Below are 23,801 nucleotides of genomic sequence, written 5' to 3' on the forward strand. Positions count from 1 at the left end.
GTGTTAAAAAGGTGCTTATTGTCATGCATATTGTGAATACTAAGAGATATAAAGAAGACAGCAAATATCATATATTTTGTGGTTCTCTTTTTTTCTTTTTTTATATTCTGTATGTTCTCTGTTTTTTTATTTTGTATGTGAATATGAATTGTATAAAAATATGATAATCAATTAATATTGCCAATGTAATGAACCAAAGAATCAACGCTAGAAATGTTCATTATACATTTTATATGATTACTTAAATATAAAGGGTTAAATTTGTATTCACGGAAGAATAACTCTTGATTGAAAAATGCCAGATAGTAGGAATATACATAGGATATACTTTGTGTTAGTGAGGAATATATATAAGATATACTTGCATATGAATGAATCATGGACATGGAATAAAGAAAGACTAGGAAAGCTTCAGCTTGAATATGCTAAGTAAATTTCCAAGTAGTTGACCAGACTATTGGAAAGGCAAGTAATACTTCTGATCTCAACCTCTTGACATGCCTTGCATCTTTAAATCATAAACTCTAAACCTTAGAAAAACTGTTGTTCTTACACAGTCACTGACATGGATGGGTGCAAAAGGACCACAATCAGTTGGAACAGATAATATCTCTGTAACAGAGCGGCACAAGGACACAGTAGAGTCATTGAGTGTGATCTCAACACTCATAATCACAGCTTCGGTGGCAGCATGTTTGGCTGTACCAGGAGAGGCAGATGATAACCTGCACAAGGCCATGTTCCATCTCTTCATCTTCTGCATCACAGTGTCTATGTTTATTTCCACTGGTGCCACTATCATACTCATCTGGGGAAGACTCGGTGTGATTCAATTGTTGAATCTAGTTATGGTGGTGGCATTGCCGCTTCTAGGAACCGCTGTTGTTACACTTTTTCTGGCGTTCATGGCAGGTATCTACACAGTTATAAGCAAACTCACCTGGCTGGCCACAACCTTTCTGATTATAACTTGCATATTTACATGCAAGATCTCACGCTACATTTCTCACTACCGCTTTATCTTTCTAGCATCGCTTGCTGAGAAGGAACGACAACTGCCCCTTCCTTTTGTTGCCGAACCTAAGGAGTAGAAGTCCCTGGAGACAAAGATCCATCATATCTATCTCTGGAAATACTATGAGTCAGAACATAATAGAATCTTAGCTTGTTAATATTGTTGTCGGATATGAATGGTGTTCTATTTTTAAAGGATTAAAGTGGTATATGCCACGCCAAGGGGAACATCACCCCTTCTAGTAGCCATGCTGAACAAGAATAAAGGTAATTAATTAGTTCAAATAAAATCATTGCTGCTAAGTTTTAATCATTGAGGAATATTATATGCATGCATGCATGTATGTATGTGCAGGTGGTTAAGGAACTCTTACAACCCTGTCCAGAGCTTGACGAGATGCTTGACACGGATCTCAACAAATATTCTTCACATTGCAGCTGAAAGTGGAAAGCTTGACATCCTTCAAACACCTCAACAATATTCTAAATCACTTATATCGTTTGATACACATTGGCTAAACAGAGCAGCAAAAAAAGGTTTACAATATGAATTTTTCTTCTTAAATATATGTTTTCTGAAATTAAAACTTAAATAGCATCTAATGATCAACAAGTGAAGGCCTAGATCATGGTGTGCATTATAAACTCGTATCGTATGCATATGTAACTGGAATATCTGCCATAGCCCATATCATAGTGCATTCAAGTTCAGGGGACTCATTTATTACATTCAGCTCTGCCTGTGAGAATTATGCATTTATTACATAAAAGTGTGGAGAGCTAGGAATATAAAAAAAAATAAATGAAAAATGAAAATGTGGAATATAAGGTAGAAAATCTTTGGGGGAAAAACTACCAAAAGTACTTATGAAGTTTACGAACGCTGACAAAAGTACGAACGCTGACAAAAGTACCCATAAACTAAGAAAATTAACGTTGTACCCATGAAAGATAGATTCCATATGACAAAAATATCCAAATCTTAATTTTTTGTTGAGTTTTTAATAAAATTCCTAAACTACCTTACACTCAACCTCAACTCACTTTTTCAACCTTTCATAACTCAATTTGCACCAACTCTAGTCATGGAGTGCAAACTACTCCTACAACAAACCAGACCGAAATCAATGGTAGTGGTGGTGGTGGTAGAGGATCGGACCTCAATCGATTTACTCATAAGTTTATAATCCATACCCAAACCAAATTAATTAAATACCAAAAAATACTCAAAACATAAATTTTCAAATCCATTCATCTAATTTCAATTCACTTTAGCAAAACTAGAAATAGAAAAAGTCATCAACCATAAAAAATCAACAAATCCATTCATCCAATTTGAAATTTATTTCAGCAAAAATCAAAAGTAGAAGTAGCCATCAACTGAATCTTCTGTAAATCAATCTCAGCCTTCATAAAAAATAGAAGCAGATTTAAAAAAAATAAAACAGTATCATTTTAGTAGTAACTAAATCAATTTCTGAAAAGAAAAAAAATAAAATAAAAATGTTTTAAAAAAGAAATACATTTTTCTTCGCCGGCCGACTGTAACATCGTCAATGGCAGAACCTCCATCCACAGGTGTGCGACAACGGTGTTCTCTTCGGTTGAGTCAGACGCGCCACAACGACATTCTCTTCGGCTGCAACAGGCGCGCCACGGCAGCATTCTCCTCAGGTTGGGTCACAGGTGTGCGATGAAGCTTTTGTAGTCACCTTAATAGTGAGAGGGAGAAGCAGTGAGAGGGGAAGAGATTGGCGGTAATGGAGTAGGTGGGTGGCGGACGGCAATGAGGAGGTAGGAGGAGAGTTTCTGTAACTTTGTGAGGATTTTTGAGGGATAAAGTGAGGAGAGAGGAAGAAGAGAAGAGAAAGAGTGACGATAGAATAGAGTTAGGGTGGGGTGGTTTAGGAATTTTATTAAAAAATTAGCAAAAAATTAGGATTTGGATACTTTTGTCATACAGAACCCATCTTTCATGGGTACAGCGTTAATTTTCTTAGTTTATGGGTACTTTTGTCAGCATTCGTAAACTTTATGGGTACTTTTGGTAGTTTTTCCAATCTTTGGGAGTCTTTCTTGCTTCATTGTGATGAATGGTTATTGAGACTAAATAGAAATAAGAGTATATACCTATTTTGTTCCTCAAAGAATTTTAAACTAGATACTTTAGTCCCTAACAAAAATTAATTATTCAATTGGTCCCTAACAATTGACTCCGTCAGTCACTTAGGTCCTTTACTCCGTCAACTCTAACGGAAGACAAAATAGTCCTTAACAACTCTAACAGGGGACAAAATAGTCTCTGATCTCCTCTGTTCGAAAACGACACTGTTCTCTTCCAATTTCCATCATATCTCGCATAACACTAACAGTCTAACACTGTAACTTCAAGCTACACAATGCACACTGATGAGTTTGGAAAACTCTAAATTAATATTTGTGATGACTAAACATTATTAAAATTAATTAATTGCAAATTATTAATCTGAATTTTTCATTCAATATATATTGATTAAATAATTTTGATACAGGTTTTAATATTGGGCCGAAAACAAATTTCTGGTGCAAGCCCAATTACTCTCAGCCTTTGGTTTTAAAAATATATGATGAATATGGCTGATCTGATTCTTTATGTTACTTGGGCCCAAATGATTTTGATTGCTCTAAGCCCAAGTGTGTTACATGCTTTCCCATTTGCTTCATGCATATTCCAAATTTTATCAGGAAAGCAAATGTTATTATTGGGTCAAGAAACTTATTGATTATTACAACCAAGCCCAATTCCATGAGTGTTTCTCATGCTATGTCCGAATCCATGAAGCATAGAAAAACAAATCCTCAAATGCTTCCAACGGATTCCATTACACTTCCTGAAAGGATTTCAAAGCTAATTTAAACATTGGGAATATAAGCAAGTGAGAGAAGATTGATTTGACTAAAGGGCATCATTGCTACACGCCAACTAAGGGAAGCAAAAGCAAGCTATTTTTCAATTAATTAGTTTAACCACTATTGCTTTTCTTCAGATTCTTTCTTCTCTCTCACTTCTTTCTCTCTTCGGTTATTACACAGGAAATATTGGTAGCCATGGAAGCAAAAATGAGCTACCGAAAGGAAGAGAAAGCAAGCCTAAAGACCATCACAATGATGACAAGAAAACATACTAAAATAAAAATGAGTTGTGGCTGAGATTGTCACCATTTTCGGATAGATTTGGTGAGGTAATCTTGGCTTCTCCATGTTCAAAAAGGAAGAAGAAGATCACGGCCAGCCAGGGAGATTCTTGAAGCATGGCTTGTCTTTGATTCTGCTCAATCACCACAGGAAGTAGCTAGAGTGGCGAAGTGATGGTTGAGGCAGAGATTAAAGCAGATGAAGTCATTATCATCATGAAGCATCAAGGGCCAGAAATCCATCTTGGAGAGCAAGCCAAGGATGGAGAGCTCGGATTGATGAAGGATGATGATCAAGAAAGAACTAGAGGTAATTGCATGTTGGGTTTTGCATGGTTATCTCTTCTCTCTCTGTGTGGCCGAACCGGTTTCTTGAAGGAAGAAGAAGTTGGCTTGGGTTTTTGGCTTCCAGTGTGGAGGCTTCTCTCTTCTATAAAAAGGGGGAACAGCCATTGGTTGAAGCAAGGAGTTAGAAGTAAGCAGTGAGAGTGCAAGGCACAGGATTCTCAGAGCTACCTAAGCTTACAGATTTTCTTCTCCTTCAATGTATTCTGTTTAGTATTTTTCTGTTTAATTTTGTCATGTCTTGAGTCTCACGGAAAAAGGCAAACAGTGAGGTTTGTATGAAAAAGCCATAGAGCGAAAAAAGGCAGAGAGTGCAAAATTAAAAGAAAAAGTCATAGATGTCTTAGAGTTCATTTGTTCATCTATGTTGTGTTTCATGATTCTGTGGGAATCCCCTTGTAAGTTAGGTTAGCACTTTACAGTTGGTAATCAAGTTGATTATAGTGAAATTCCATCATTGTTGTGATGGAGACTGGATGTAGGCTGCACTGCACTTAGCAGCCGAACCAGGATATATCTGGGTGTAATCTTCCTTCTCTCCTACTCCATTTCTGTTTTCTACTGCACAGGAGCAAAAACCAAAAATGTCTCGTGCCAAGTGACGAGACAAAATGAAAATGTCTCGTGGCTAGGGACGAGCTAAAAACAGAAACGTCTCCTCTAAATCCAGCAAGTGTTAGCAAGCAAAAAGGGGCTAAGATTCAACCCCCCTTCTCTTAGCCACTGAAACCATCAATTGGTATCAGAGCTTGGTCTCAAAGAGATCAAGCTTTGCAGCTTAGAGTAAAGATCCTCATGGCAGAAAACAGTGGCGCAAATGTGGTGTCTTATAATCTAACTGAAGGTCAATCAAGCAACAGACCCCCTCTTTTCAATGGGAAAAATTATACCTATTGGAAGGAGAGGATGAAGATATTTGTACAAGCAGTGGATTACAGACTATGGAAAATCATCTTGGAAGGACCACAATATCCAACCGTTACAAGTGCCGAAGGAGTTGTTTCTCTCAAACCTGAAGCAAGATGGACAGAAGAAGATAGGAAGAAGGTAGAGTTAAATGCCAAGGCAATAAATCTGCTCAACTGTGCTATAAGCTTCGAGGAGTACCGACGGGTATCAAGATGCACAACGGCAAAGGAAATCTGGGACAAATTGCAAATCACCCATGAAGAAACCACCATTGTAAAGAAGACTCGGACAGATATGTTGAATAGAGAGTATGAAATGTTTGCAATGAAGGAAGGAGAGTCCATTGATGAACTATTCGAACGGTTCAATACTATCATTGTTGGCTTAGATGCTCTGGGAAATACACATTCTGATTCTGTGCTAGTGAGAAGAGTGTTGAGATGTCTCACAAAAGAGTGAAAAACTAAAGCTTTAATTATTTCTGAGAGCAGTAGCTTAGACTCCATAACACTTGATGATTTGAGAGGAAATCTTCTTGCTTTTGAAAATACCTATTTGAAAAAAGATACAAAAAAGAAAGGAATTGCATTTTCTTCTGTGACTAACCCTCTGGATGATGAATCCAGTGATAACTCTTCTGAAAATGAGTTTGTGTTATTTGCAAAAAAATTCAGGAAAATGGCTAAGCTCAAAAGCAAAGGTAGCAGCACAAGGAGAGTGAAGAAAGACCTTAGCAAAGTAACTTGCTTCAATTGCAAGGAAATGGGGCATTTCAAATCTAATTGTCCCAAGCTGAAGAAGGAGGAAAAGCCGAAAAGAGGAAAGAAGAAAAGACTGATGGCCACATGGGAAGACCTGGAAAATGACTCTGATGATGATGATGAAGAAATCGAGACCAAGTCACAAACATGTCTCATAGCAGACCACATAGATCAGGTAGTCTTTCATAACCCTAACACTGAAGATCTTCATCTTATGATAGACCACCTCTCTGAAAAAATAAGATGTTTTTTGCTGGAAAATCAAGAACTTGAACAACAAATCACCATTCTCAAGGCTGAAAACAGTTTTTTAAAAGAAAAAGTAAGAGAGGCCGAAACTGCTTGTGACCTTGTTGAAGAGAATAAGCAGTTAAGAGCCCAAGTTAGAAGCTGTGAAAGTAACCATTCTGTTCTTGCATATGTGGATTGTTTTAAGCAAAATGAAGAGTTGCTTAAAGAGGTTAAAAGACTTAAGGAAGACTTAGCCAAGTTTACACAAAGTTCCGAAAGTTTAAATCACATCTTGGCTAGTCAAAAACCTCTTTATGATAAGGCTGGATTGGGGTTCTATAAATCTGAAAATTCACATTTTGAAAATATTGCTTCATCTTCTAATGATACAAGATTTCAAGATCCCACCTACTTTAACAAAACATCAACTCCCAGATTTTGTAGACTATGCAATCGGAATGGACACTTTCCCATTCAATGCTTTTTCGGTGAAAGAATGGTCGGTGACAAGGTTTATAAAATTGTTTTTGATTACAATGGCTTAGGACATAGAAGATGGTTTAACGTAAAAGGATCCAAAAAGATTTGGATACCTAAGGTTACTTGAGCTTGTTTTGTAGGTGTGCCTAACATCCAAAAGGAAGGAAAATATGTGGTATATGGACAGCGGATGCTCTAGGCATATGACCGGAAAGACAACCTTCTTCATAAAGCTTGATGAATATGATGGAGGGCTTGTCACTTTCGGTGATGATGCAAAAGAAAAAATTGTGGCTGTTGAGAAAGTTGGTAAAAATTTTTCTTCTTGTATAGATGATGTTCTCCTTGTACATGGTTTAAAACATAATTTGCTTAGTGTTAGTCAATTGTGTGATTTGGGTTTTGAAGTTGTTTTTAAGAAGTTTGTTTGTTTGGTTGTTTGTGAGAAAACTGGGGATATTTTATTTGAAGCCAAAAGGTGTAACAATGTGTATGGATTAACTCTTGAGGAATTAAAAGAACAAAATGTAACATGCTTTACATCTCTTGAATCTGAAAAATGGCTTTGGCATAGAAAGTTGGGGCATGCTAGCATGTATCAAATTTCTAAGCTAGTCAAAAAGAACTTGGTTAGAGGAATTCCAAATATTAAGTTTGAAAATGATCTTACTTGTGATGCTTGCCAATTAGGCAAACAAGTAAAATCGTCTTTTAAATCAAAAGATGGAATTTCAACCAAACGGTCATTGGAAATGTTACATATTGATCTTTTTGGTCCTACTAGAACTCAAAGTTTAGGAGGTAAACATTATGGTCTTGTGGTGGTAGATGATTACTCTAGATTTGGTTGGGTACTTTTCCTTGCTCATAAGAATGATGCTTTTCATGCTTTTTCCACCCTTTGTAAGAAAATTCAAAATGAAAAGGATTTGAAAATTGCCCATTTGAGAAATGATCATGGAAGAGAATTTGAAAATCAAGATTTTGAAAAATTCTGTGATGACTTAGGGATTTCTCATAATTTTTCATGCCCTAGAACCTCCCAACAAAATGGGGTGGTTGAAAGAAGGAATAGAAGCCTTCAAGAGATGACTAGGGCTATGCTATGTGAGAATGAAATTCCTAAATTCTTATGGGCTGAAGCTGTGAACACAGCATGTTATATTTTGAATAGAACAATCATTAGAAAAGGGTTAAAGAAAACCCCTTATGAGCTATGGAAAGGAACTCCTCCAAATCTTAAGTACTTTCATGTTTTTGGATGCAAATATTTTGTGCTTAATAATAAAGAAAATCTTGAAAAGTTTGATCCAAAATCCTATGAAGGAATGTTTGTTGGATATTCCACCACAAGCAAGGCCTATAGAGTTTATCTCAAAGAGCATAGAACCATAGAGGAAATCATACATGTTACTTTTGTGATTCTAACTTAATTCCCAGTATTGTGAAGGATATGGATTCAGATTGTGAAGAGGCTGGAACAAATAAAGAAAATTCCAAATCTGTGCAAAATGAAGAATCTGTCAACCCGGTTTTGTCTCGTCAGATTGGAGGAGACATTTCCATTTTGTCTCCTGAGCAGGCACGAGCAACTGAAACAGTGAGACCACCAGAAGATAATCAAAGTACTACACCTATCCGAAAACCTAGAGAATGGAAGTCTATGAGGGGTTATCCTCATGACTTCATCATTGGTGATCCCTCTCATGGTGTAACAACAAGATCATCCACCAAAAGGCAAGCCGAACCTAGCAATCTTGCTCTCTTGTCACAAATAGAGCCCAACAATGTCAAACAAGCTCTTGAGGATCCATCATGGGTCAAGGCCATGCAAGAAGAGCTTGCTCAATTTGACAAGAATGAGGTTTGGACACTAGTACCTCATCCGGATGGTAAGAAAGTTACCGGTACTAAGTGGGTATTTAAAAATAAACTTGGTGAGGATGGACAAGTTATTCATAACAAGGCTAGATTAGTGGCCCAATGTTACGATCAAGAAGAGGGTATAGATTTTGATGAGTCTTTTGCTCCAGTAGCTAGAATGGAAGCAATTAGATTGCTTCTTGCCTATGCCGCCCATAAAGGTTTCAAAATGTTTCAAATGGATGTTAAGTGTGCTTTTCTTAATGGCTTTATTGATAGAGAAGTGTATGTGTCACAACCCCCCGATTTTGAACAAAAAGAGTTTCCAAATCATGTTTTCGAATTAACTAAGGCTTTTTATGGTCTTAGACAAGCTCCAAGAGCTTGGTATGAAAGGCTTAGTGCCTTCTTGTTGGAAAATCAATTTCAAAGGGGTACCACCGACACTACTTTATTTATTAAAGCATCTAATGATGATATACTCCTTGTTCAAGTTTATGTTGATGACATTGTATTTGGATCGGCCAACATTTCCTTGTGTGAAGAGTTTGGAAAACTCATGACTAGTGAGTTTGAAATGAGTTTAATGGGAGAACTTACTTTCTTTCTTGGACTCCAAATTAAACAAATTCCTAGTGGTACTTTTATTTACCAAGAAAAGTATGCAAAAGAACTTATTAAAAAGTTTGGCCTAGAAAATTTCAAAGCAATGGGTACACCAATGCATCCCAACACAAAACTTGAAAATGATGATGATGGTCAAGATGTGGATGAAACAAGGTATAGGGGAATGATAGGTTCACTCATGTACCTTACCTCCTCTAGACCGGACATTGTCCAAAGTGTGGGTGTATGTTCAAGATTCCAATCTCACCCAAAAGAACCTCATCTCACGGCTGTTAAGCGCATCATTAGATATATTAAGGGAACTTGTGATTATGGATTATGGTATCCTAAATCTGATGACTTTTGTGCAGTAGGGTTTTGTGATGCAGATTTTGCGGGAGATAGAGTGGATAGACGAAGCACATCCGGCATGTGTTGCTTCCTTGGAAGCTCACTCAATATGTGGTCAAGCAAAAAGCAAGCCACAGTGGCTTTATCCACAGCTGAAGCAGAATACATTTCCGCATCTGCATGTTGCACTCAATTAATTTGGTTAAAAACACAATTAGAAGATTACAAATTAAAAATCAATAGTATACCCTTATTTTGTGATAATATGAGTGCTATAAACATTTCTAAAAATCCTGTTTTACACTCAAGAATAAAGCACATTGAAATTAAATATCATTTCATTAGAGAACATGTGCAAAAGGGAACTATTGATATTCAATTTGTAAAATCTGAAGACCAAATTGCTGATATTTTTACAAAACCACTCTGTGAAGACAGATTCTGTACCTTGAGAAAAAGTTTGGGAATGTTTGATTTAAGTTTCATTGAAATTTTGTGAATTTTTAACTCTGTTCAGTTTTGTCTCGTAGGTTTGGACGAGATAAAAATGCAAGCTTGATGGAGGAGCTATGATCAAGGGGGAGGCAACGCAGATTTAAAATTCTCATGGGCCCCACCTAATAATTCCTGACCCCACCATGACAGTTTAGTTAGTTATTCCCTCTTTGAAAAATAAAATCACAAAATCCCTTGGATTGTCTTTTCAAATCTTGTTGGAAGAAGTATGTTGTCAAATCATATCTTTCTCTTCCAACTAATCCCTTGATTCAAGGAAAGAAACTTCCTCTTTATCACTTTTTGAAACACCCATTTGGTTAATAACCGCGCTATTATGGTCATTAACTTCCCCATCATCTCTCTCCAATCCTCATTTATTGCACCACTAACCTCCTTCCACCCTCATTCTCTTTCGGCCATCACCTCTTCATATTCAACCTCTCCATTTCTCTTACCATGAAAAAGAAAACTGCACCTAGGAGAAGTAATCGAACCCCCATTCAAAAGAACCCACCTTTTTCATCACCTCCAACACATACACATATCTATCTTCATTCTACCTCATCTTCTACTCAATCACCTCCATCCAAAAAGACTGAAACCATGCGCCGTAAGGTTGTTGCCAAGAAAACGTCTGGAAGAGGCGAATCTGGAAAGGCCAAGGAACCTAGTGTTGAAGAAGATGAAGACGAGTCTCACACCTCGCCCCCTCAATCATCGCCGAAAAGATCCACCCCACATGCAAGGAGCTCTCAAAAGAGGCAGAAAAGCTTTGTGTTGCATGATACTAATGAACCTGCGAATTTGGAGTCACTCGAATTCAAGAACAAGTTTCACAAGCCTCATTCACATTTCGATCCCTCTAGGTTCTACTCATGTGCATTCTATGAATTTCACAAAGAAGTCCTGCTGAAATGCCATCTCTGCCCTTCTTACTTGGTGAATCTTGAAAATCTGGCCACCAAAGGAATCAACTTTTCCTCTCTGTTTGATGCTCTGAAATGGACCCCTCTGGTTCACATTCAGAAACTGGTTTACCCGGGGCTGGTCCGGGAATTTTATGCAAACATGCGTTTGATTGATGGCTCAATCCACTCTTACGTCAAGCGTGTTTACATAACCCTCACTCCTCAAACAATAGGAGCTGCTCTTGGGTATGAAGATGAAGGACCAAAAGTCTACATGGTTGATAAATGGGATGATCAAGTGGGAGTTACACAACAAGCTATCTTGCAACACATCTGTGCAAACCTCTCTGGACTAGATGGATTGATCCCAACTCACAAATCCCTCGGCCCGGAGAACTCTCTCTTGCACCGTATCATCACTCATATCCTCACTCCTCAAAGTGGTTCTCATCATAGAGTAACAGTTTCTGATTCTATTATCCTTTTTGCTCTTATTACTTCTACCCCAATTTCATTTGCTTATATTATGATACGTCATATGTGGGAAGCAGTAAAGAGTACTAAAAAGGCTAATCTTCCATATGGGAAGTGGTTTGTTCCCTCTGAACCATCTCTCAGCGATCTGGAGAGCCGTCCTGAACCCTCAGATGTCACTCAATCAATCCGGGAAGTTCTCAAAGAGTTTCGCAACATGGCCAAGCTAATGCGTAAATCTCACAATGCTGCCCGAAAATTGGAATATGAACAGGAAAGGACTTGGAAGAAATGTCACGAAAGAGTTAGTTTCATGATCAAAAGCTTTGATGATGACATGGGTACAGGGGATTATGATGATGATTCTGGTTCAGAGATCAATCTTTCTGATGATTAATGACTGTTTCTTTACTTTATTTGATATTGGCTCCATTAGGCTCAATCTGTTTTTTGTAGGAGCATGACTTGATACTCACTGCTCTATGATACTTTGCTACTCTCTTGTTACTTTATTATGGATATTTTGTTATGTTATTCATATTTTGTGCAGGTGTCTCTTGATGCCAAAAGGGGGAGGAAAATTGTTTCCAAAATTGAAATTGAAACAAATGAAACAGGGAAGGAGTTGTTGAAACAGGGGATGAAATTTTCAAATTGAAAATTCATGATCTCCCTTGTTGTGTGTTTCACTATGGTTACTACTGTTGGCTGTTGGAAATGTACTTGGCATTTGTTTTATGTTGATGCTTGACAATATGTTTGTATTAATCATATGAATGCCTGATTGATGATTTATCCTGATGAACATGCTTGTATTGAAATAGGAATATTCTTATTCATCTTGATAAACATATTGGTTTGAAATTTTATTTTTGGCGGTTCTTTTAAATTGTGATATCTAACAGCTGCCATGTTTTAATATGATCATATGTGATTCAAAATATTTTCCTTACTTGAAATAATATGGCTCTGATATCTTGACTGAAAAATATTTGAATTTTTAAACAACTTTGTTTTGTTGTATAGTTTGAGCAATAAATCAGTTTATGATATCAAATGAGTTTTGACTATCAATTAAAACTGCTCATAAATCAAGCATTTAGCATCATCTACCATGCTAAATAACATTGTTCTTAAAGCTTGATTAAAATGTTACAGGTTAGAGCTTCCCTTGGTAAAAATGGTATATATTAAGGGGGAGCCATGTGACATGTAGAAAGGGGGAGAAATTCAATCTTCAAAGGGAGTACTCATACTCATTTTTTTTAATTTCTTTCCATTTCAATTTTAATAATGTTTGTCATCAAGGGGGAGATTGATGAGTTTGGAAAACTCTAAATTAATATTTGTGATGACTAAACATTATTAAAATTAATTAATTACAAAATTATTAATCTGAATTTTTCATTCAATATATATTGATTAAATAATTTTGTTACAGGTTTTAATATTGGGCCGAAAACAAATTTCTGGTGCAAGCCCAATTACTCTCAGCCTTTGGTTTTAAAAATATATGATGAATATGGCTGATCTGATTCTTTATGTTACTTGGGCCCAAATGATTTTGATTGCTCTAAGCCCAAGTGTGTTACATGCTTTCCCATTTGCTTCATGCATATTCCAAATTTTATTAGGAAAGCAAATGTTATTATTGGGCCAAGAAACTTATTGATTATTACAACCAAGCCCAATTCCATGAGTGTTTCTCATGCTATGTCCGAATCTATGAAGCATAGAAAAACAAATCCTCAAATGCTTCCAACGGATTCCATTACACTTCCTGAAAGGATTTCAAAGCTATTTTAAACATTGGGAATATAAGCAAGTGAGAGAAGATTGATTTGAGTAAAGGGCATCATTGCTACACGCCAACTAAGGGAAGCAAAAGCAAGCTATTTTTCAATTAATTAGTTTAACCACTATTGCTTTTCTTCAGATTCTTTCTTCTCTCTCACTTCTTTTTCTCTTCGGTTATTACACAGGAAATATTGGTAGCCATGGAAGCAAAAATGAGCTACCGAAAGGAAGAGAAAGCAAGCCTAAAGACCATCACGATGATGGCAAGAAAACATACTAAAATAAAAATGAGCTGTGGCTGAGATTGTCACCATTTTCGGATAGATTTGGTGAGGTAATCTTGACTTCTCCATGCTCAAAAAGGAAGAAGAAGATCACGGCCAGCCAGGGAGATTCTTGAAGCATGGCTTGTCTTTGATTCTGCTCAATCACCACAGGAAGTAGCTAGAGTGGCGAAGTGATGGTTGAGGCAGAGATTAAAGCAGATGAAGTCATTATCATCATGAAGCATCAAGGGCCAGAAATCCATCTTGGAGAGCAAGCCAAGGATGGAGAGCTCGGATTGATGAAGGATGATGATCAAGAAAGAACTAGAGGTAATTGCATGTTGGGTTTTGCATGGTTATCTCTTCTCTCTCTGTGTGGCCGAACCGGTTTCTTGAAGGAAGAAGAAGTTAGCTTGGGTTTTTGGCTTCAAGTGTGGAGGCTTCTCTCTTCTATAAAAAGGAGGAACAGCCACTGGTTGAAGCAAGGAGTTAGAAGTAAGCAGTGAGAGTGCAAGGCACAGGATTCTCAGAGCTACCTAAGCTTACAGATTTTCTTCTCCTTCAATGTATTCTGTTTAGTATTTTTCTGTTTAATTTTGTCATGTCTTGAGTCTCATGGAAAAAGGCAAACAGTGAGGTTTGCATAAAAAAGCCATAGAGCGAAAAAAGGCAGAGAGTGCAAAATTAAAAGAAAAAACCATAGATGTCTTAGAGTTCCTTTGTTCATCTATGTTGTGTTTCATGATTCTGTGGGAATCCCCTTGTAAGTTGGGTTAGCACTTTACAGTTTGTAATCAAGTTGATTATAGTGAAATTCCATCATTGTTGTGATGGAGACTGGATGTAGGCTGCACTGCACTTAGCAGCCGAACCAGGATATATCTGGGTGTAATCTTCCTTCTCTCCTACTCCATTTCTGTTTTCTACTGCACAGGAGCAAAAACCAAAAATGTCTCGTGCCAAGTGACGAGACAAAATGAAAATGTCTCGTGGCTAGAGACGAGCTAAAAACAGAAAAGTCTCCTCTAAATCCAGCAAGTGTTAGCAAGCAAAAAGGGGCTAAGATTCAACCCCCCCTTCTCTTAGCCACTGAAACCATCACACACTCTACAACTTCAATGTTCACAAGAAAAAAAAATCATCAACTTGTTCTCAACCAATTCATACTCAGGAAACTAATGACTATGTCTCTCAACTACTTGTCGTCTTCGATGGATCCCATGAATCTAGACAGCAAGTCTGATTTGTCAAGACCCGTCGTCGTCATTGCCATCTCCCTCCACCTTTGCCCTATCATCTCCATGACCACTTGTCCACCACTCCGATCGCTTCCTTCAGCTTCTTCTCCGAACCAATGTTCAGTAATCGCTTCAGTTTCTATATGAGCGGCAACGGCGACATTTCTCATTGTACTGATAACTTGGATGCGAGGTCGAAGCTGTCTGCCAACTTGGACTCCCAGAAAGAAGGAATGAAGCACTTGGTGTCTATTTCAAATGAGAATTTGCATATGATGTCAAAGGATAATCTTCTCATGATGTCCTAATGTCCAACAATCTATATTGCTTGCCGAAGAGTGGAGAAAGGCGTGCCCTTAGGTAGTTGTGGAACTTGGTCTTGAGGATGTCGTGGACGTTATCGGGGTTGGAGGTGATGTTATTGAGGACGTGAAAGTGGATGCTTCTGGTGGGTGAATTGCAGAGGAGGTAGATGTACCAGTCACAGAGATTTAAAAAGTGTGTGGTCCATGACATGTTGAGGTAGGTGCGACACGTGTGGCAATTACACCATCACTTAATCTTGGAGCTAAAGAGGAGGAAGGAAAAGATGGAAAAGAAGGCTGTGAAGGTGAAGAAGGAGAGTATGAACGTTAGGGTTATGCGAGATATGATAAAAATTGGGGAAGAACAGTGTCGTTTTCGAATAAAGAGGTCGGGGATCATTTTGTCCCTTGTTAGAGTTGTCAGGATCATTTTGTCTTCTGTTAGAGTTGTCAGGGACCATTTTGTCTTCCGTTAGAGTTGACGGAGCCAAGGATCTAAGTGACTGACGAAATTAATTGTTAGGGACCAATCAAGTAATTAATTTTAGTTAGGAACTAAAATGTTTGGTCCGAAATTCTTTGAGAACCAAAATGGATATATACTCTAGAAATAACAACTCATCATTGAATCTTTTTTCAAAGAGCAACAGGTTGAGAATGCCCTCACCAAATGTTTCAGCTAAGGGTGAAAGTAACTTTTGGTTGTGTTCATCTTTCATGCCAAAGCAGAATCTAAGGTTTGGTTGTTGCTTGATGCTTAGCTTCTTGCTTTTTTTTCTTACCAAATAGAATATTAACATTTCACAAGTAAAGAACAAAACGATCATCAATGATCCTACTCTATATATATATATATATATTGAGTACACTATAGTACAGTATAGAACAAATTTTGGATGATGACATGTGCAATTGAAAAGAGAAACTCTTAAGAGCTTTGATGCCCGCACATTCACCTTTTATAAGCATTTTAAAATGGACGCAGAATATATATGACTTCTTTGGTGAAAATTTAAAGGATAGCTAACTATATACGTAAAGAATTATAAAATGATGCCATAGTTGCTTCCTGCTTTTTTAATGTGTCACCGAATAAGATTGCCCGTGTAAAGAACTAAGAATCATCATCACATCAATAACCCTATATATAGAATTATAGATTAATTCAGGAGCAGGAGCATCATATCCAATAGTGTTGCTGCGTGAGCTCGTAGTCTATATCATCAGCTTCAGGTTCAGTTATGCTCACAATTTCGGTTTACCCTTCTATTGTCCACTGTTTTTTATTCTATTTTGTTACGTCTCTTTAATTTAAACTATGAGAAACGATATACAACATTCTTGGTTATATATTTTCTTGAGCAAAAGTCCTCTGCATATATTTTGTTGATTCAAATGACAGAAATAATAAATTTAGAATGATGATTATTGGAGAAAGTAGATGGCTGAAGGAATTCCTGGGCATCCCCAATACTGGAGCCTGGAATTGCTTGGAGAAGTATATCACCGAGCAAGAGGTGGTGCTGCAACACAAGAATCTTATTATTCCTCCAACATTCTGAAAGAATTCAAGACCCCTACGAAGAACACAGTGCTGCATGTAGCAGCTTTGTACGGAAATGATGACATGGCGGAACGCGTGGCGCAACAAGAACCTGATCTTATAGTGTCCCTCAACGACAACCAGGACACTCCCCTTCATGTTGCTGCAAGAGCGGGCCATATCTCCATTATTAAAAGGCTCTTGGATGTTTATTGTCTTAATAATAACGGGGGTGAAGCAAGATTAATGGATCTCATGAAAATGAAGAACTGGCAAGGGAACATTATGCTACACGAAGCCATGATGAGTGGTAACAGCAGCACGGGAACTATGATTTTCGATTTACTTGACGCATACAGCACCACTACCACTATACATGATTGTTATGAGTTAGCATTGGATAATGTAAACAAGGAAGGGAAATCGGTGTTGTGCTTGGCGGTTGAGGCTAGGCTCATGGAAGCTGTTAACAGAATGTTGGACAAGTGCCCCGAGAATGCCACGCCAAAGGGATTATCACCCCTTCTAGTAGCCATCTTCAAGCGGGATAAAGGTAATTAGCTAGCTTATAATGTTTGTGTATATGAAATAATAACGTTACATATGTGCGTGCATGGTGACAGATATGATGAGCACCATATTGGGAAAGAAAGAAGAATGGATACATTTAAGGGACCCGTATGGAGGGGTTGCTCTTCATTTTGCAGCAGGTTTAGGTTACCTTGAAGGTGTTGTTTTTTTACTCGATAGATGCAAGACTTGCAGCATTGAGAGAGACAAATTATGGTACCTGCCAATTCATCTAGCGGCTGGTCGAGGCCATGTGGAAGTGGTTAAGGAATTGTTACTATACTGTCCAGATCTGAATGAGATGCGTGATGGAAGTCTCAATAACATTCTTCACATTGCAGCTAATAGTGGAAAGCTTGATGTGGTGCGCTACATCCTTGGAACTCCTCAGCTTGACATGATGATCAATCAAAAGAATATGTCAGGAGAGACTCCTTTGCATGGGGCTACCGATTGGGGTCGTCCCAGGATTGTCTATGCCTTAACAAGTGACCACCGGGTTGATCTTAACGTGGTTAGCTCAAGTAAGGAAACGCCTCTTGACACTGCAATTAAAAGGTATTATGCCGGTGGGACAGGGAAAAAACCATCCCTTCGACAGGCAAGTAATGCTAGACGACAACCAGAATTTATTGTTTTTGGCCTGCAGGTTGCTGGCAATAAATTAGACTAAAAAAATGTTGTCGGATGACTGAATTAAAAGAATTGGACTAATAGCTAAAAATGCTGGCAAAAAACAATAAATTCTGCTGACTCTTGAACTTCTCTCATTGAAATATTTGGCATTCTTTCGAACCATTCTTAATTAACTCACATTTCTGAATTTGCAGTCGCTTACTTGGATTGCACTAAAATCTGCTGGCGCAAAAGCACCACGTATGTCTGAATTTGGATTCAATACTGTGTTTGGGACAGAGCGGTTCAAAGACAGAGTGGACTCACTCAGTGTCATCTCAACACTCATAGTCACAGCTTCCGTGGCAGCATGTTTGGCCGTGCCCGGCGAGGCAGATGGCGCCGCCAATAACCTCAACAAGGCCATGTTCCACTTTTTCATCTTCTGCATCACAATATCCTTGTTTACTTCCATCAGTGCCACAATCATACTCATATGGGGAAGGTTCGGAGTGATTGAGCTGTTGACTCTTTCCATGGAGGTAGCAATGCCGCTTCTTGGAACCGCTCTTGTGACTCTCTCGCTGGCGTTCATGGCTGGTATTTACACAGTTATAAGCAAACTCACCTGGTTGGCCACAATGTTTCTTGTTATAACTGCCATTTTGGTGGCAGTTATCTTTTTCTTGTACATGCTCCTTTTCCTCCCATCATCCTCTGCCTCCAAGTTCTCTCGGTTCATCTCCTACTACCCCTTTATCTTCTTAGCATCGCTAGCTGAGAAGGAACCTGTAGTACCTGTTTATTTTACTACCATTGCTAGCCAATTTACAATCCCTGGAACTACAGCGAACGATGATATCTACCGCGTCAACTTCGAAACGATGCAAGAATCGTAGCTTCTTATTGTTCTACTGCATGCATAAAGCTTGTGTTTGTGACTTAAGAACTTGAAAAAGAACTTCACTAGTACATTAAATGTTTTAATGTTTTAGTGTTTTAATGTATGGTTGGCACTGGCCACATGTTTGTATGTTTGCAGAACATTGTGTGCACTATTTTTGTGTATCTTTAATTCTTTGTATTAGAAGTTATTGATATATAGGAAGTTAGAGAAAAACAAAAGTTGTCCTTTATACTGCTTTTCCAAAAGAAAAGTATACAATAGATGTGTATAAAAATAGTACAAACAACATTCCTTTCTTAAAAAATTTATAGTATCAAGTGCTCAACCGTTAATTGTTTATATAAGTTTAGGAATGTGCAAATGCAAAGCCACCTTTTGTGGCATACAATAACACTACTTCAGTGCTTGTAGCAGTGGGTTAGTTGAAGGGGAAAAAATTATTTTTGAGTGGTAGTATGTGTCCTAATTATTAGTATTCTTATTTAATATTCACACATGTGGAGTTCACGGAGTGTTAGGGGCCAGCAACTTTTGTGATTTATAGTCATCAAATAGTTATTAATGATGATTTTAAAGGTATAAAATTGGTGTGCCATTTCATTCGATGGCTCACTTTTTTTGTTGGTTACATGCTGATCAGAATTTAATAAAATTGCTGGTCTCTAGACTTTTCCTAAATGTAAGTATATACTTTTGTAATATTGTTAATGTGTATTGGATTTGTTCCATGTAAGGTATAAATTTACAGTACTACTCATATATACAGTGTGTTATTCACAGTGAACAGAAAATGAACTTGTTTAGTGAAAAATCAATTATATTAAATAGTTTCCAAACGGGCCGTTAATTTACGAATTGTTTTGTGTCGGTGTAGTCTAACTAAAATACGATGGCTGATTAAGAAATCTTCCAACGCGAATAGACCCAAACTTGAAAAGAATATGAAAGGAGAGACCCCCTTGCATGTGGTTACAAAGTGCGGTCACCCCAAGGTTGTTTTTGCTTTAACATAGGATAACAGGAATCGTCTATGGTGAGGAAACTTAATCCTGGTTCTTTAAGGACCCATGAGAATATTCGAAATTAGTGGCCCTCCTTGCATCCGTAAGGTGAAAATTTTTATAAGAAAATCTGTCCCCAAATTTCTTATATTTGCAATTTATGCCTATTGAATTAGATGAATGAGTGCTGAGTTGGCTTTGTAAATTGTATATGACGTTAGATTTTGGACTTCTATTGAAAATGGACTGGGCTGAGGTTGGTATAATATGGTAGATTTTATGTGATAGGAAAAGCCCGATATACAATCAATGTAAGGCTCTAAATAAGTTATTATAATTAATATAGGTTTATATGATTTATATGTTAGATATACAATCAGCTATATGTATTTAACTATTTAAAAATTTGAAATAAATAATTCAATTACATAATATTATTTTTTTATTTATCTAATGAATATACTTGGATCTAATTATAAGAATAAAATTAATTTTAAGTATAAATACAATAAATAAGAATAAAAACTAGTGTAATAAATGACTCAATATATAAAATATTAATATAATTTTTTCACAATTATTCAAATGCAAATTATGTGTCACTACCACATGAAAGGTACTATTTAAATTAGGTGATTATTTCGTTACGATTATTAATTTATATGTACTTATACGATATAAAAGATGGACGAATAAAAATTTGTCACCTGAATTATATTTATTTTATTTATTTTTTAAAATTTAATTTATTCAGGTTTAGGTGAACAAATAACGAACTGTCACAATAATAATCATTTTCTGAATAACTAAAGGTCAATTATAAGCTCATTATTTTTTTATACAATTCTCTATGACCTTATGTATTTTCTAATTTTATTATCTATCTTTTTTATGGTTGTTGAATGCAAATTTTACTTCAACCAATTATAGTTTACGTGTTAATCTAACTTTTTATTTTTTTATGACGTTATATGCTGTTTAGTTTTTTAAACTTTCATTCTATTATATGTAAATATATTGCATATAAATTTTTAAAATAAATTGATAAATTTACTGATTTAGAATATATTTTTTATTCTTAAAACTAGTAATAAAAAAATATTTTTTGTATAATACACAGTTAAATATATGCATAAAATCTTGTTTCTGAACCTGTGTTAAAATTTATTTAAAAAACATAAAAAATGTAATTATTTTAATGAAAAAGAAAGAACAAAATTTTAAATTAAATTTCTATTATTTCATATGAACATATTTTTTATATAATTGTTTATTTTTTTTGATATTTATATAAAATTTTAGTTTCAAATTATAAATACAAGTGTATCATTAATGATTATTAATTTTATTATTAAATGTGTATAAAAATTAATCAATGTAAAATTAGTTAGGATAATAATTTATCCATAAGTTAATCAAAATATTTTAACTTGAAATATGAAAAATAAAAATTTTGTTTTTGATAAATTAAATATAATAAATAATATTTTAATAATAAAACTTTTTACTAATTTTTTTTTATTTTTTAATCTGAGTTATATTTTTAATTTAATTAATTATGTTTAACAAAATTGATTTTAATATCTATATTTTTGTCCGCGCACTACAATTCAATTCAGTTTCGTGTACATAACAATGATAACATTTAAAAAAAATGTTAGCGGAGAGGCCCCTCCAATGTTACTATATCTCAAATTAACCCCAATTTTTTTTTTTTAAATTTAAAAAGTAATCTTGATCCTTCAAGAACCATAATATACTTTCTCCACCATAGAAGCTTCTTAGGATAACAGGGTTGACTTGAATCTGCTTAACCTGGGAAACCAAACACCTCTTGACATTGCAATTGAAGTAATAGATTCCGATGCTCCCTCCCTTCGAAAGCCAAGTAGTACTTACATTCTATGATTCTAGATCAAACAATATTTGATTCTATATTTGGTTTTTAGTTTGTATATTTTTTCCTTTCAAAAGCACAAACACTTTTTTTTATATTGATAAATAAAATACTATATACTTATAATTTTTAAAAGTCAAATTGCTTTTTTGTAAACATCTAAAAATAAACTTTTTTAAGTTTAATGTGTTTACCAAAATTAAAAATCTAATATAACTTCATATATTAATAAATATTTAAATGTATTTTTATATTTATATCTATTATTATTTTTTTATTTTTTTAAATTAGTTTACTAAACATAATTATTATTTATATTTATTAAAAAATAGTTTTAATTTAATTTTACCAAACATAAATTTTACAGTTTTTAAAAAATTATATTTTAAAAAACAACTTTAATAAACTACTTACAACAAATAAAAATTTTACCTAACCAAATCCAGATGGCCTATTAGAGTGTCATGTTATTTGCATAAAGTATGTATCAAGTGTGTCACATTAAAATCTACTGGTGCAAAAATCACAATGTTCCACATTTGCTTCTTCTTCTTTCACTAAGGTCTTGACTCTCATACACGGTGAATATTACAATACTTTTATAATGTTTGGAGTTTTAAAATTCTTTATATTATTAATATTATAATATAGGAAATATTTTAAGTGCACTGGAGAGTATTGGTACACCAATTGTTTTAACCGTTGATTTCAATTAATATATATTATATATATTTTTATAATTCATATCAACAGTTAAAATAATTAGAACACCGGTACTCCCGGTGCACCTGAAATGTTTCCTATAATATATATTGATGCAGTATTTTAGAAAGTTACATTAATAAAAATTTTAATGTATATTGATAAAATTATTAAATAATTAATATATTATTCTTGTAAAACTACAAACATATTAATTATAACCTCTAAAATATATTTTTAATAAAATAATAATTATGATTATTATTAAGATTTTTTTATGACTTACTATTAAGAATTTAACATGTTCTATTGATATATAAATTATTAAATTCATTTATAAATTCTAATTAATTAATAATTTTAAATTTTATTTATTTAATTATTTATTTGATATTATAATTTATCTCATAAAATTTGTCTTATATACTATTTTTTTCATCTATAGCATCATAATTTTAAAAATGAATTATATTATAATATATCATTTAATTAGGATATATAAGTATATATTAGGAACATAATTAATATTTTTTTAAAATATTATTTTAAATTAATTTGTCAAAAGATAATTAAAAAAAAGGAGATATTGAAAACAAATTTAGATACATTGATGTATTGCATAACTTTTTTAAAAAAATTTATTGGATTTGTTTATTTTAGATTATTAGTTGAATTTAATTTTAGATTTTTATAGTTAAAACTAAATTTAAACATAATTTTAAGTAAGCAGTCACAAATCAAAGAACATAATAGTGTTATATTATCATCAAATTTGTAACTAGAGTTATTGCTTTTAATGTTTAATTTATGAAGTTAGGGTGTAATCGGATTGTTTTGAGTTGGATTTAGAAGAAATTGAGAACTGAACTGATTAAATTTAATCACCTTAAAATAGATCGGATATATATGTTTTTATGACTAAACCCAGACCGATCATATCAGTTTGCATTGATTTGAATACCGAAGAATTAGAATTAGAATTATATTTCTAATTAAAAAAAAAGAAAAAAAAGAAAAAAAATTAATTAATCTAATTTTATTCATATAAAAATTAATTTTAAATTTTTAATTTTAAATTATAAATTTTTTAATTAATTTAAAATTATAAATAGATATAATTAAATTTAATTTGATAAAAATAAACGTAATCGTATTATTATACTTATATGGTTAATTATGTTTATCGGTTTTAAAAAATTAACTATTTAAAATCGTTAATTTCAAATTAAAATAATGTATTCGTCTATTTTTAATACATTTTCTCGCATTATCTTATTTTGAAAGGAGACTGCAGCCATTATAATCTTTTAAGTGTCTCAACAAAAATTTTAGAACATAATCACAGAA

At 34.7% G+C, this 23,801-nt stretch overlaps 1 protein-coding gene across 3 annotated transcripts; it reads left to right on the forward strand.

Annotated features, from left to right (window-relative positions):
- Positions 1-16,337: 16,337 nt before the first annotated feature.
- LOC148550251 (protein ACCELERATED CELL DEATH 6-like) lies at positions 16,338-18,984 on the forward strand. 3 transcript variants are annotated; one of them, XM_088492769.1, is made up of 4 exons: positions 16,338-16,452; positions 16,661-17,315; positions 17,386-17,933; positions 18,163-18,984. In XM_088492769.1, exons 2-4 carry the CDS (start codon positions 16,661-16,663, stop codon positions 18,844-18,846), a joined length of 1,887 nt encoding a protein of 628 aa, XP_088348895.1. In that variant the 5' UTR covers positions 16,338-16,452; the 3' UTR covers positions 18,847-18,984. The 3 variants fall into 3 exon arrangements, with proteins under 3 accessions (XP_088348895.1, XP_088348897.1, XP_088348896.1); XM_088492770.1 differs by having other exon boundaries at positions 16,408-16,457; XM_088492771.1 differs by having other exon boundaries at positions 16,393-17,315.
- The last annotated feature ends 4,817 nt before the right edge of the window (positions 18,985-23,801 follow it).

The sequence above is a fragment of the Arachis ipaensis genome, chromosome B7 (genome assembly GCF_059453495.1).
Source record: "Arachis ipaensis isolate K30076 ecotype BB chromosome B7, ASM5945349v1, whole genome shotgun sequence".
In the NCBI taxonomy this organism is placed as follows: Eukaryota; Viridiplantae; Streptophyta; class Magnoliopsida; order Fabales; family Fabaceae; genus Arachis; species Arachis ipaensis.

Bases quoted from the DNA above. Each gene is read 5' to 3' on its own strand.
- LOC148550251 (XM_088492769.1), top strand. From the start codon at position 16,661: ATGGCTGAAGGAATTCCTGGGCATCCCCAATACTGGAGCCTGGAATTG. The intron at 17,316-17,385 runs GTAATTAGCTAG...GCATGGTGACAG, and splicing joins CATCTTCAAGCGGGATAAAG to ATATGATGAGCACCATATTG. The intron at 17,934-18,162 runs GCAAGTAATGCT...CTGAATTTGCAG, and splicing joins AAAAACCATCCCTTCGACAG to TCGCTTACTTGGATTGCACT.